This window comes from Nothoprocta perdicaria, unplaced genomic scaffold (assembly GCF_003342845.1).
Source record: "Nothoprocta perdicaria isolate Ctin4 unplaced genomic scaffold, notPer1 scaffold_167, whole genome shotgun sequence".
Taxonomy (NCBI): domain Eukaryota; kingdom Metazoa; phylum Chordata; class Aves; order Tinamiformes; family Tinamidae; genus Nothoprocta; species Nothoprocta perdicaria.
In genome coordinates this window covers 791,779-805,507 of record NW_020454838.1, presented here as the reverse complement: position 1 = coordinate 805,507, position 13,729 = coordinate 791,779, and the positions used below count along the sequence as shown (strand labels likewise).

Sequence of the window (13,729 nt, the reverse complement as noted above, 5' to 3'; positions counted from 1 at the left end):
CATTTTCCTTCCAAATTTTCAAAACCTCCTTTTATTGAGAAATAGCACATGGAAATTTCCATTCTTCTTAGCTATTTGTGACGGGAACTGGATTGTCCCATGGATACATTTATTGTTTCTATGTGTGGGTTCTTAATCTAGTAAACAACAGAATTATCACTAGGGAAGTCTACGGATCATTTGTACCAAATAATTCTGAAAATCTATCAGTCCAGGAAAAAGGGCAGATTTTCCAAAGGACCTGGAAGATGTAGAAAGTGAAGTTCCATTTTCCCAAAGCACATAAACCAAATTTAAAACATACATTTGTAATCCGCTGAAGAGGGAGGTGGTGGGATCTTCAGGAGYTCACTGTCAGGCTTGCTTGCACCAAGTGAACTCTGTGAGAGGCATCTAACATGCTGGGAAGCTGAGTAAATTAAGCTGAGTGGACTCTGTTACAGTGCTAGATTGGTACCCATTTAAGCTCTGTTGAAGCTAAGTGACTGTTCTAGGTTTTAAATGTCCACTAAATATCCTTGAGACTGAGGTCTCAAAGTGTTCTTGGCACTTTGAGTGGAGACTTAGTCTCCAAAAACATTCAGGTCCTTTAGAAAATTCTATCCAAACCTTTTGGTTTTACCATCTACCATGTCTTTGCCAAGAGGCCTGATAGGCAGAAGGGCAGGCAAAAAAAGTGGGAGAAATATGTTTTAATGGCCAGTCAACAGTATTGCTTGATGTAAGCATGTCATGATTTTAAGGCAGCTTGTTTCTTCACTTCTACGAGCTTTCTAGGTGTAGCTAAATCCATATATGTTCTGTTTAAASCACATTGTGAGTGAAGAGAAAAAATTCTTTGGACTACTTATCACTTTCCCTCAGCTTCTCAGTCAAATTCAGTCAAACATGCCAGGGAATCACCAAAAACAGAGCTGTCTTTTTCCACTGGCTTCTGCTCACTCCTAGACCTTGGCATGCTGCTAACTCCAAGCCTTACTGCCAGGAGCAGCAGCAGCAGCAACTTTGCTCTTTTTTTTTTCTTTTTCATTTTCAAGGTTACTAAAATATGTGATGTCATGTGTACTTCATGGATGTGAGGTGCTATAGGACYGTCTTAGGTTTAATGTTCTTAAAGGAAGGGGAAAAAAAAAAAAAGCCTCAGCTCTATTTAAATCAGACTGCATTAACATGGAACTAATTTAATCTGCCAGATATGTCTAATAGGGTGCTTTCCTGACCTTTTCCAGGCCTACAGTTATGGTAGCGTTCATATTCAATGTGGCTTTCAGTTAAACATTCTGTAATGTGAATCACTACTTCTCCCATCTGAGAAAGAATGAGTGTGAAATCACTGGAAGAACTGAATGAGCCCGTGCTCTGGCACTGCAGCTGCTGAGGGAGGTGAAGTGTTTTGAACAGTAATTTTCAGTAGTGGTCCCAGTCCGTAAAATATTAGGAAAAGGGTTGAGTGGCCAAAGGAACTGAAGTTCTTACTGTAGCACTGTATATACAATGTTACAGAAGACCAAAGGAAACCTGAAATACGGGCTAAGACATCTTAACTAAAGGAATCTTTTTGCATTCTAATTTTATAAAACTGCTGCAGAAACAAGCACTGAGTAGCTCAAAACAGCTGATGAAATCATGAGTTAGTCAGTGATACACTGGATACAGTGATGGATACACGGACATGGACATAATAAAGCTAAACAGACATACTAGAGACAGAGTGGTAGAACAAGCAAGTCCTAGATAACTCAGTAGGAAACTGATGTCAGAAGAATTAGATAAGCAAAAATGCATGAAACCAAGTCTGTGAAATTCATGCTGCAGCTCAATCTATCCACTTGAAAGGAAGTTCTTTGATTAATCTTTAACTTGTATTTATTGGCATCTTGTTAACAGGAACATGAGATCCTACTGAAGGCTTAAATAAAATTCCCCAAAAATCTGGAGAGTGTAGAGAACAATAAATATCTTTCAAAGATTAGAAAAATAGATGCTGTATTTTTTAGTCTTACACTCTCATGAATATACTCGCGGTTTGTGTTAGTCCATCAAACTGAAAGGCATATGCTATCTTTGATCTCTGTGCAGAACCCCCGTTGAGATTAATGTGAGTTCTGTGTGAAGAAAGAGACTAGAATAGACCCGGAGTTCACAAACAGTAAGCAGGCTGCTTCAGGAAAAAACATATTTTCTTATAACAGTGTTGAAATTCATTTGGAAGTTTCAAATAGCTTCTCTTCAGACGAATGTATGTATGTGTGGTCATGAGCATGTTTACTTGCCAGAAAGACCTACTGGAAAGAAGGTGCAGAAATCTACTTGTCATCTGGTGTGTTTTGCTGTTACGTCGATACAAACGCTTCTTTGTCTCTCAAAGAACCTTTTCTCATATGATCCTGACTAATTCTGTATTTTCATGTCATCTGTGCAAGTCAGTGATTTTGTCCTTTGGGCTAAACAAGGTGGTATTTTCAGACAGACTGGCATGAAATTCTGCCCTGTACCCACTTCCAGCTAAAAAAGTCTACAGGACTTACTGCATCCCGCTTTGTAGCTGAAACCAGGAGGAAGAAGGAATCCTTGCTGAGCAGCTGCTGCTAGGGTTCGCTGGTCTGGAGGGAATACGGGAATCATTAATGGAGGCAGTTGACCCTGGACCTGCTGAACAGGAGAGGGAAAATCAAACGTGGAAATGTTTTCCCGGGGAAAAGGTCTGCTCACGTGCTTCTCATCTGAGAGCTCYGGGCTGAATGTGCTCCTCCTTAACGGGCTGTTCCAGTGGCATCCCCTAGTCAGCCTCATCTTAATTACCACAGCACTTCATATGAATTGCATTAATCCAAAAGAAATGAAAAGATCCTACTAATGCATACCTGTACCCCAACTAACTAGTCTTCCCTCCCCACCCCTTGGTCCATAATTCCTTCTCTCACTTTGACTGCTTTTTTTCCCCCYCTGTTTTATTGTCTAGTGTAACAATATTGCTAGATCTCAGTCTCAAGTGGTAACTTCCACCTAGACTAAGCCCAAACACACGCCCAGAGAGCAACATACACCCAGAAGTAAGAATATGTGCATGTGTAATGCACAGCATATGCACAGCCCATACCATCTTGYTGCCCGCACACATACACATACCCAGACATAGGAAAAGAAGAAGTTTCTGAGAGGATAAAAAATAAAACTGAGACACTTTGTTCACCAGTAAAACACCGCCAAGGCTCAAGCACTAGCTGCTCAACTTTGCACAGCAACTGTACACAACAGTGTAAGTCAGGAAATGGAAAATATTATATTGTAAGTGAATACTGCAGGGGACTTAAGACATGCAGAAATTAGTCATCTATGCTGGAAGTTGGCCACGGCGCCAGAGCTAATACTATCGCTTTTACCAAGCTTTGTCAGAGGGCYTTTAATTACTGCAGATGGACATCATCTTTGCATTTTAGGCAGAAGGGAAATGAATAGCTTAAACTCTTAGCTGGTCTTAACTAACTATACATATATATATATATTTCTGTAGTAACAAGTAAAATTTTGTTTCTTAGGAGATCAGTCAGTTAAAGGAGAATGACTCATTCTTTAAGAGAGGTTATCAAGATCTGAAAGGCCACTTTACAGCTGGGCCTTTAGAGGTACAGATAAAGTACTGCAGATTCAAGCTTGGGTTGTGGTKTGTAGCCCCAAGAAACACGGGCAATCAGGGTGCTGCGAGACTAGGGTTGTTTAGCCAGAGATATAAGAAGATGCTTGGCCCCTCGATACTGCGAACACAGCAGAGMTGGCAAAAGAGAACACGCGCCAGCTCCCGGGCTGCGGCTCCTTAACTTCATTTTGTTCCAAAACAGAAAGATCCAGGAGGGATTTCAGCTCCGCCAGCCCTCAAGGGGCGAAGGGTGCGAGGGGGTTTGGGGAAGCAGCCCCTTTATTCGCGCCAGGGGCTGCGGACCCCTCTGTGCGTGCGATGTCCCCGGAGCCCCGGGGCGCCGCTCCGGGCGCTGCCTGAAGCCGGCGCGGATGCAGCGCCGCTCGCTCAACTGAATCCACCCGGCTGCTCCTGCCTCAGTATCCCCCTTTCTATTCTGATCCTACAGCTACAAGACATAATGCGGTTTAACTGCATTGCAGGGGAAAAAAAAAGAAAAAGAAAAAAAGAAAGAAARAAAAAAAAAGGTGATTTCTTCTCTGTCCCGACTGGGTCATCCTGAAATGGTCCAATGTTGGCCTTTTCCTCATGTTTTTGTTGTTTTGTGACTGATTTTTATAAGGACAAAGACCAAGTAACTATATTCTTTTAGAACAAAAATGAACAGCCGTGTGGAGTTTTGCATAGTACTCTTCTTCGGCAAAAAGCCACAGAACTTCTTTTTTTTTTTTTTCCCTTTTTTTTTTYAAATGGTTTCCAAGGATGAAAGTGACTTTGCCAAGCAAAGAAGCTTCAAAACAGGACTCAAAAACACTAATAGAAAGACAGATGGTTCTACTAAGAGCTTTGCTGCCAAAAAAAATGTTTAAAAAAAAAGTGAAAAAAATGGAGTGATGTTATTGAAGCTGACTGCAAAGTTCTCTGATGACTGCAAATACTCTTGTCCCACTGCAAGTGTTAACTCTGCCTCCAGGGCTAATATAACTAAAGCACCACACACACACAAATTGTCATTGCCAAGCCCACAATGTAGCACAAGTCTGCACTTGATTCCAAGTGACTGCCAAACACGCGAGCAAAACACGGCACTGAAAAATTCCCATTTAGGAAAACATTTATCAGGAAAATGCCCTTTCTTCTTAAAGGCGACTGCTGCCGATCCCATCGCCGCTCCTCTTGCCCTCTCCGAGGGGCCTTCGGACCCTCTCCTTTCAGACGGCCCAACCCCTGGGGTGTGAAGGAGGTCAGGACTATAGAGCGAGGAGGATGGTTTGCATGGAGACAGAAATAACGCAGTCAAAACAATGTGATTTTCATTCCAGCTTGGAATATATGTAGCACTGCTCAAGCAGCTACACTTCATTTTCCCCCAAATACAAAGAAGCGCACCTATTATTTTATTTTAACTGGACTACCTGACACAATGCAATACGAATTACGGACTCTTCATGTGTAGYTCATTTAACTACTACGCTTTACCTTTCGTTATGTTTATTATTATTACCCAGAATTGCTAGGATACAACTGCTTTAAGTGGTACAGCACTTAGATTTACACAAAGGGCACTTTCCACTTCCGCTTCTTTCTTCCCACTGACATTATGGAGCCTGCCTCTCTCTCACACGTTTTTCGCTACATAGTTCACATGCTTTCCAAAGTTTTCTTGATATGACATTTATAATTTCAATATAATAGACTCCAAATCAGAACTATTTTCTGGTCTTTCAATTTGTTCTGCTGCTGGACGTAAGTCAATAAAATTGCAATACATATGGAACAACGTCAGTCGCTCTGTGTGGCTACATACTCTTAGTTGTAGGTTCCTAAAGGTAAAGATTATATTTTATATCCTCATTAAAAAACAAAAAAAAAAGAGGAAGAATTTAATGGGCTATAATTTTGTGTAATTTCTTGTAACTTTTTATCTGTTTTCATTGCGTTAGTATGACACGAATTCAATCTTCTGAACACTGATTATTGTCACTCTTTGCATTACTGTTAACATGGCAGTTGACCACACAGTTCCTTGATCTACCTTTTAATTTGAATCCCACAGAAGTACTATTGCGCCACGTGAAAAACTGTAGAGGCAYATTATGCACATGAAAAAAAATGCTATGACATACATAAAGTAACAAAAAGAAATGAACACAGTGAAATGAGAAACATAATATTATATATAATCAATATATATAATCATGGAATTGGGATAATTCTCTGATAGTTCTTTAATTCCTAGCGAATTATCCTCCGTGACAGCTCTGTGTTTCAGCAGCTGTAGGCACTGCAAGTTGCAGACCTGGAACCCAAACCAAAATCAGGGATCCTTCAAATTCACCACTGAAAATACACAAGGACGGGGACTAGATCTAAGACTGCACTTAGCAGCATCCTATGGTTAGCACTACTACCTAAGCAATAAGCACTATGTTTTTACCAGTTATCCCTACTATTTGTTACTAGCTCCGGCTGTAACTTATATAAATTTAGATTGCAAACACTTAAGGATTACAGTTCTGCTCAGCTTTCTGCAAAATGTCACGTGCACTTTGGATCATGTAGCCGCAAATATGAAAATAGTTCATGGAAAGATTTAAGGTTGCATTAAGTTTTGCATTTGAGGCTAGAGATGCCAGAACCAGGATGGTGTGTCCAACTACATTTGGGCCCTGAATGCACACGCACTCTGAAATGGTGGTTAATTAAAAGTTTTCCTTTTTTTCCCCAACATGATTCTTACTTAATCCAGCAGGCTCATAGCACTTCTCAACCCCAACTTTCAACAAATCCAGGCCACGAACACAGGCAGCAGGTATTAGCCTTTGGTGTTTTACTCTTAGGTGCCTACGGAAATGTCATTTTCATAGTMGCCCATTACATGTTTATTGGCATAACTTTTTGCACAACTTTCCTCTCTCCAAAGTAAAYATCTCAATACATTTTTCTGCACCCCTGTGTAACACTTTACACTGAGGGGTGAATATGGATCTTCCACCTACCGCTAGCTGCTGAGAAGCAATTCTTTCCATGTCGGTGAGACAAGCCATGGAGTAATGAAAGTAATGAAATTAGTGTGGATAAGAAGCCTCTCTCCCCTACAAACSGTCACAACCCTTAGCAGTAGTTTACTCTTTCAGTCTCTTGAGCTGTATAGAGGACGCCCGTCAGGAGCTGTATGAAAATCTTCATTTAAATGGACTCTTACACGGCTCCTTTATGTAGAAGTGTAGCTAAATTTTATTTTCATTTGAGTTATTCTCAGCTGCCTCAAAGAAGCTCAGATTTTACATTTCTAGAACAGAGATGCGCTTCAACGGTTCTTTTAGCTCCAAACTGCTGAATGAACATCATCTTGCCCACTGCTTGTTTAGAAGTTAAGTATCTCTTCTGGCGCAYGTGAAAGAAAGTAACGCACATTTATCATGCAATGACATAAATACGTCCTTCCAAAACACCATCTAACTGCACCAGGCCCCCCCTCCTCCAGAAGCACTTGGCTCCTGGTGCCGCACACGACGCTGAGGGGCTGGATTCCTTAATTAGCTTAAGTGTTGGCCATCTCTCTCTCCCTCTCTCACACCCCCCACATCTATCTTAAGAGAAATAAAAATATACGTCCTCATATAACTACAATCTGCTATTTTCCCTGCCAGTGACGTTTTGAAGTAAGAAAAGAAACTGCTGTTCTCCTCGTTCCTGCCCCTGCGTCAGTCCCCTGGATCTACAGCATGGGTCCCACACGCATGTCGAGGACACCTGCGGTGTCTGTGTAACGCGGCCACCGCTCTGCTAGGAAGCCCGGGGTGGCCTCTTTATGGGATGCTCCTCCGAAGGTCCTTAAGAAGCACACAGAGAGGGAGAAGCCACCGGGAGCCAGAGCGATGCAGCTGCTGCTGAGGGCTGAAGACTTGGCCCGCACTGCTGGGGGGCAGCTCACACCTCTGCTAGAAACAGCAGCCCGGGGGGTCCCCAAGAAGGGATTCTGTGAAGGCTTTTTCTTTGTGTTGTACCTGAAAAAAATTCAGTACTGAGTGACCTGGGCCTTAAATATTATTTTTCCCTTTGCTGCATCAGAAACTTGCAGCACGCACAGCCGTGCTTACTAAAATCCATCCTTTCTACATACCCCAGTTCGGTCTATAGCGGCGCCCCGCTGCTCACAACTGTTTGCCTGCAGTGCTACTGATCTTAGAAAAACATGCTTTCATACTGGCAACCTTGGAAAAAGAACAAATAAGAATAAAAAAGGCCATTTAGGGAGAAAAAGAAATCCTTCTTGCTCAGTTGCATTAGCATAGGAGAGCTTTTTTGAGTGCTACTGGGAAAAAATTATTAGTTTGTGTGAACATGCAGATGCTCCTCAACAGGCAATCACTGACATGGATGTGCTCTGGCTCACAGAAAAGACAAGGAACAAACTTCCAGGAAAAATGAAAAGAATCTCAAAGAATTACAGAGGCGTTTTTTATTTGTAAGAGAACAGGCAGGCTCCACCTACAAACTGTCCTGGCTCATTCCAAGGGAATCCAGGTGCCAGGCCCAGCACCCATCTCCAACTGAGCTCATCATGAGGACTTTAAACACTATTAAATGGACACACACTTAGCCTTTTTAATTGAAGCACAAAGAAGTGCCTTAAATAGCCAAATACTAAAGCATGAGCTGCTCATATGTCAGGAACTGGCTTCCAGAGGCTTCTATCCTCCACTTCACACTACAGGAACAGAGGAGTTGGGATAAAATAAACACGTCAAGCGAAAAACACCTTTGGTGGCACCTGGAAGGACATAAACCAGAAGGCTCTTTGGCATTAATGAACATCTCTTGGATACTTCCAAGGGAAAAAAAGTAGTATTATTTCTTCATTTAGGTATATAAAAGAAAGAACTTTTATATTTGATTTGGTGCAGAGAAAGCACGCAGTGGCGGAGAAAGCAGCAGCAYGGCCTTCTCCTGTTGGGGATGATGCCTAACAAGGAGCATCCTTGCTCAGGGCACTTTAGCATGGTCATCATCTACAGGGCACGAGGGCATCTAAAAGCACTGGCTCAATTGCAACAACAGAGCGTGGAAGCCACTGAAATGCAGAAGAGCCTAAACTGGAATTCGTTCCAATATACAGCTGCTGTAAGTCTAAAACTTGGAGCAGAAGCAGCTGTTCCAGGCTACGCAACACCCCAGGGGCAGGGAGGAAAAGAAGGCCTTTTGGGGCAAGCTGCTGCAGCCCAGGTTGCAGCCACACTGCAAGGCTGAAGGGCACTCGCAGAAGAGCCCTTGCTCWTGCAAGCAGGTCACAGCTGAGGAGCAAGACTCAGCTGAGGATCAAGACTCAATTTGCTCCTCCTTCTTTGCAGAGGAGAAAGCCCCCTTGGTCTGGTTGCTGGGTCACTTACTGCACGAAGAGGGAGAAGTTGGCAGGGGAAATAGGCCTTGAGGTGATAGCCAGGGTTCGGCCAAACCGATGGCTGACTTGTTTCACCTCATTTCCAGCTCACACAACCACGGCCTTTCCTATGCCCGAGCTCCATGCACCTCGCCACCTTGCTCACACTGCAGTCCCCTTCCCAGAAGGGCAAGCCGCGGCTGTAACGATGCCACAAGCTCACACCTGTCACAACTGCTGCAGTATTTGCTGCTTTGCCCCCTTTTTTGCCTATTTCCTGGCTTACAGGAACGCGTTCCCARGTGTGACTGTAACTGCGTGGCAAGAATCAATGTGCAAAGTCACCTCCTTGGAAGGGGAAAGTCTATGTTCTTGCAGKAAGAGCCGATCCCAGCTCGCAGCGCACGATGGAGCAGGCAGTGCCCAGATGCTCCTCCAACGCTCTGCCCGGGGCTCTGCACCAGGGCTGGCTGCTCCAGCAGCAGGCGCTGCAGCCGAACGCTTGTCAGCGCGAAGGAAGCACCTGGGAGTCTTCCTGATGTGCTTTAAAGACAGCACGTAGAATAACTTCTCGAGCTGCAGATGTGGACTCTGCTCTGCAGCTAGGTGATCCATTACATATTGTTCCAATTATTCAAATTATAATGAACTACTTATCTCTCTTTATTGCCCATTTAGGGAAAAAAAAAAAAAAAGAAAGTGTATTTGGCTTTCCGCTGTTCACACGAGCATTCCAGAAGACACCGGCATACTTTTTCTTTGCAATATGCCACTTTCTCATCAAAGTGACTCAAGTGGCTGGCTTTTGCAAGCCTGTGATAACTCGGCTCTTTTTCTTTCCGAAGAAACTTCTTTGGAATATCCAATGCTTATGTTAGACTAGGTCAAAATCATTTGCTCAAAGCGCCCTGGATTGCTGTCAAGGGAGTCCTGGGAAGAAGGTCCAATATAAACTTGTGCTGCAAAGCGAGCGGGGAGGAGCACCCAAGGATAGTTTGTGTACCCCTTTGCAGGTAAGGAAATCACTTGTACGACTAAGGCAGCGAGTCTGCCTTCCTTGTGGCAGTTAATCAGTTCTGCTAGACAGAAGAAATGCCCCATCCTGCGTTGCCTTCAGCCCTTTGGAGATGCTGGCCACATCCTGACACCAAAACACCTGAACTACTGCAGTCAATGTTCTCATACAAAGGAAGCAAGCAGGATAATTTTCCTCACTCTGTTCTCTAAAATACTTGGCTATAACCTGCCCAAGATGCTGTTTTCAGATTAGGAAACTTAAGAAACATGTTTATTTTCATTATGGTACTTACTCTTAGATAGACTGAAAGTGAGGCAGCTTTTGGGGTGCCAGTCTAATGACTACAGTGAGCCCCTTCACTTACATATGGTTAAGTACAGGTGTTCTGGCGGAATCAAGAACAAAAATCACACTAATTATGGAATTTTGCRATTTCCTTAGCGTGTTACCCCAAAACGATCATATTACTGACTGCAAGAGGGGTTATCAAGCAGGGCGAACTGGTATTTTTCATCATATAGAGTTATTCAGAGGTATCTGTATCATGCTCCGCTCTTCCTCCTCCCCCTCTTTACCACTTCTTGATTTTTTAAAAAATCCCAGTCAATAATAATCATTTTGGTGTGCAAGCTGCAGTAATATTTTCTGTGYACTGTTCTGAAAAGGGGTGTATTTTTTAACTTCCAGTACAGGGAGATCAGTGCCAACATGGAAACCATGGCATTTAAAACCACGTGTAGACGAAGGCAAGGGCCACGACGGTATTTTTGACGCAACGGTGAAGTCTGGTGTTGAGCTCCCAGTTCACAAACAGAACAGCACTGCAGGCCTAAACCTCTTGCTGCTCGACTGCCTTCACTAAGGAAGYGCCCATAGTCCAGGCAATGGGGCAACCAGGGCTTCCTGAACAAGGGAGAGCAAAGTGAGCGGGGATGAAACGTGAGGCAAGCGGGTTGTGGAGCTCCAGCAGCAGGAAAAGACGGGAGGAGCCGCCTGCCCCTCATCCCGGGTTCCTCCTTCCCCACTATCACACTCGGGGACTAAGGGGCAGCGATCGCTCTCTCCAGCTTCCCTCTCTGCGTGCCCTGATGCCTCCCTCCTGAGGCTCCTGTTGCCACAATCTGGTCCTCTGTTTCGGCTCGTCCTCTGCCACTCACTGGGAGTCACGTATGCCACGCTGCTTGCAATGAGTCTAGACATACCTACAATAAAATACTTAATTCTGATCAAAGAATACGAAATAATTCTACTTCCCTGTCCCTTACTAGAGAAATTTTACATGCCCAGATTGCTTGACACAGGGGGCAAGGACAGTGTTAGAACTCTGCCTCAGGGATTTAACGCAAAAATCTAACTTAAACTATAACTATTTATTGCTTAGGCTATTTTTTCTTTTTTTTGTGTGTGTTAATTCTTTTAGTACGATTTTAAGTTAAATTACTGTAGAGGGAAGAAGATGTATCCTTTCACCCACAATTCTAAGGTTTCAAGATGTGTTTTGCACTCAGTATCTCTTTGATAAGTGGATTATCATTAATTAAAACAAATACCATAATTCTTACACGTAGGCGGTGGACAAGAAATAGGGGTTATTTGATACCATGTAGTGGGCAGAAACTCAAAACCCATTCAGTTGCTAAAGAGTGCAATGGTGTAAACAAACAYGAAAGTCTTATCAAAGTCACTTACTTAAAATCATACCATACTTAAAATCATAAATCATCTGGAAAGACAGAAAATTATACACACACACAYATATCTATACACACATACATCACGAAGGATGCAGAAAACAAGTTAATTCTACACTATCAATCTGTACTTCCTCTTGGTTTCTCTAAAGGGAAAGCTTGAGTGATGCACTTAATAAAATAGTATACAATCTAATACGACATAGGGAAAAAAACATTTTTTAGGACCTAATCAGTTTAGATTTTGGCAGAATTGGGTCTGCTCAGAAAATATTAGACTTAAATCCACTAATGAAGCCTTCTCAATGCCCCCTCCTTTTTCAATTTTTTAAAAAATATTATTAAATCAGATACATGTTTGAATATATGGCTGATTTGCAGGGACATCAGTTTTGGAGTGCTAGTTGCTACAACTTACTGTAATTCTTTCCTGAAGACAGCATTTTATTATTACTCTTATTTTATACTGAGTTTTATTCCTTTCTACATGATCTTAAAAAAAGCCTGCACTTAAATATGATGGACAAATGGCCAGGAAAACGAAGAGCAAATGTTAGTGGAAGCCTCTGTGGAAAACACATTTCTCGTGCTGGATAGCCTCTAATTACCGCCCAGGGAAATGCACAATAAAGACCTCTTTTCAATCCTTCAGCTGTTCATACTTGTTTCTAACTGTTCCCTTTGCCTGTGGAATTGTTCCTTAATAGAGTTTAGTTTCACCATTATCGAAAAGTAAAATGGATTCAAGTTGCAGCCGAAAGGCTACTTAAATGTATATGTAACCACTCTCCCACTCCAGATCTGCTGCTGTTTTTTTCCCTCTTGATACCATAATCTTCCCCATACAAAGGCGTTTGCATGGAGTTTTGTTTGGGAATTATTTTTTTAAATGGAACTGAAGACAGTCTCTCATTTTTTGCTTACAATCTTGTGACAGCGACGCATTCAAAGCACAATTAGCTGTCGATTAAATGATAGAGTTTAGACATCTGATCATCTGATTTCGATGTGCAGTCAGGTAGCTAGCCCAAAATCCTAAAATCCTCCAGCTTGTTACTGCATTGAATTTCAGGAACAAAAGTTTTGATTGTCCTAAACTTTTTTTTTTTTTTTTTTTTTTTTTTCTGTCTCTTTCAGTTTGTTCTTCTCCTCCTCTTTTAATAATAGAAATATGAGGAAAAACAACAACGAAGGGGGGGAACCCAAAGGCTCAAAGAGTTTGTTTTGTTTCTTCAGCACTTCTGAATCCAGAGCATTCAATGGAGATGGGAATGATCTCCCTCCCAAGCCGCCCTAGCATAAATCAATTTTTAATTTCACTGGGGGATGGCAGCGATTGGAGGAACATTTGCTGCCAGCCTCCCCTGCACGTTGTTCTTGGGAGAGGCTYGGAGCGGAACGCGGCAGGTGGGGGAGTCCTCCCGGCGGAAGGACCCATGGAAAACACGTGGATGGTAGGTAGGGGTCTAAGCACCACAATCCTTCCCCAGGCAGGACAGAGCTGGAACACACCACGTGCAGCATCTCACAAGGGCGAGGAAGACAACGRAACGCAAATGAATAACCTCAGGAATTTTCTTCCTCGTCTGAAGTAGCTCTTGAACGTACAATCATTTTTCTTGCTTCCCTGCCTTTAAATATACACGTACCATACTCCTAGTTCAATTTTTAAGCCACTATAGGTATTAGAGGACAATTTACATGTGATTTGCATTTTTTTTTTTTTTTTTTTGTGCCTGTGGTTTGGGTAAGTCTTCCAAACCTAATGACGGTTCTTTTGGCCAGCAACATAAATGCTGTAATCACACAATTATTGTGCTGGGAACAGTTTAATTCAGCATTTTGTTCTCAACCACAGAACAATTACTCAACAATTTTGGTTAACCATACCAGCTCGCTGCCTGGAGAGGAAGCAGAATATTCACAGCCTCTATTGTCCTGCACAAAGGCAGCCAGCAGATTCTTATCTATTACAACTTTCCAGCAACACTTTGCTCTTT

The 13,729-nt window shown here is 42.6% G+C and overlaps 1 protein-coding gene across 2 annotated transcripts in view; it reads right to left on the bottom strand.

The window, feature by feature from the left end:
• The window catches only part of SOX5 (SRY-box 5), a 271,463-nt gene that overhangs the window by 90,362 nt on the left and 167,372 nt on the right, over positions 1-13,729 (bottom strand). For both annotated transcript variants that reach the window (XM_026035780.1, XM_026035781.1), the window contains exon 7: positions 2,529-2,649. In XM_026035780.1, the coding sequence (XP_025891565.1) occupies positions 2,529-2,649 (121 nt within the window). The remainder of the gene's footprint in view (positions 1-2,528; positions 2,650-13,729) is intronic.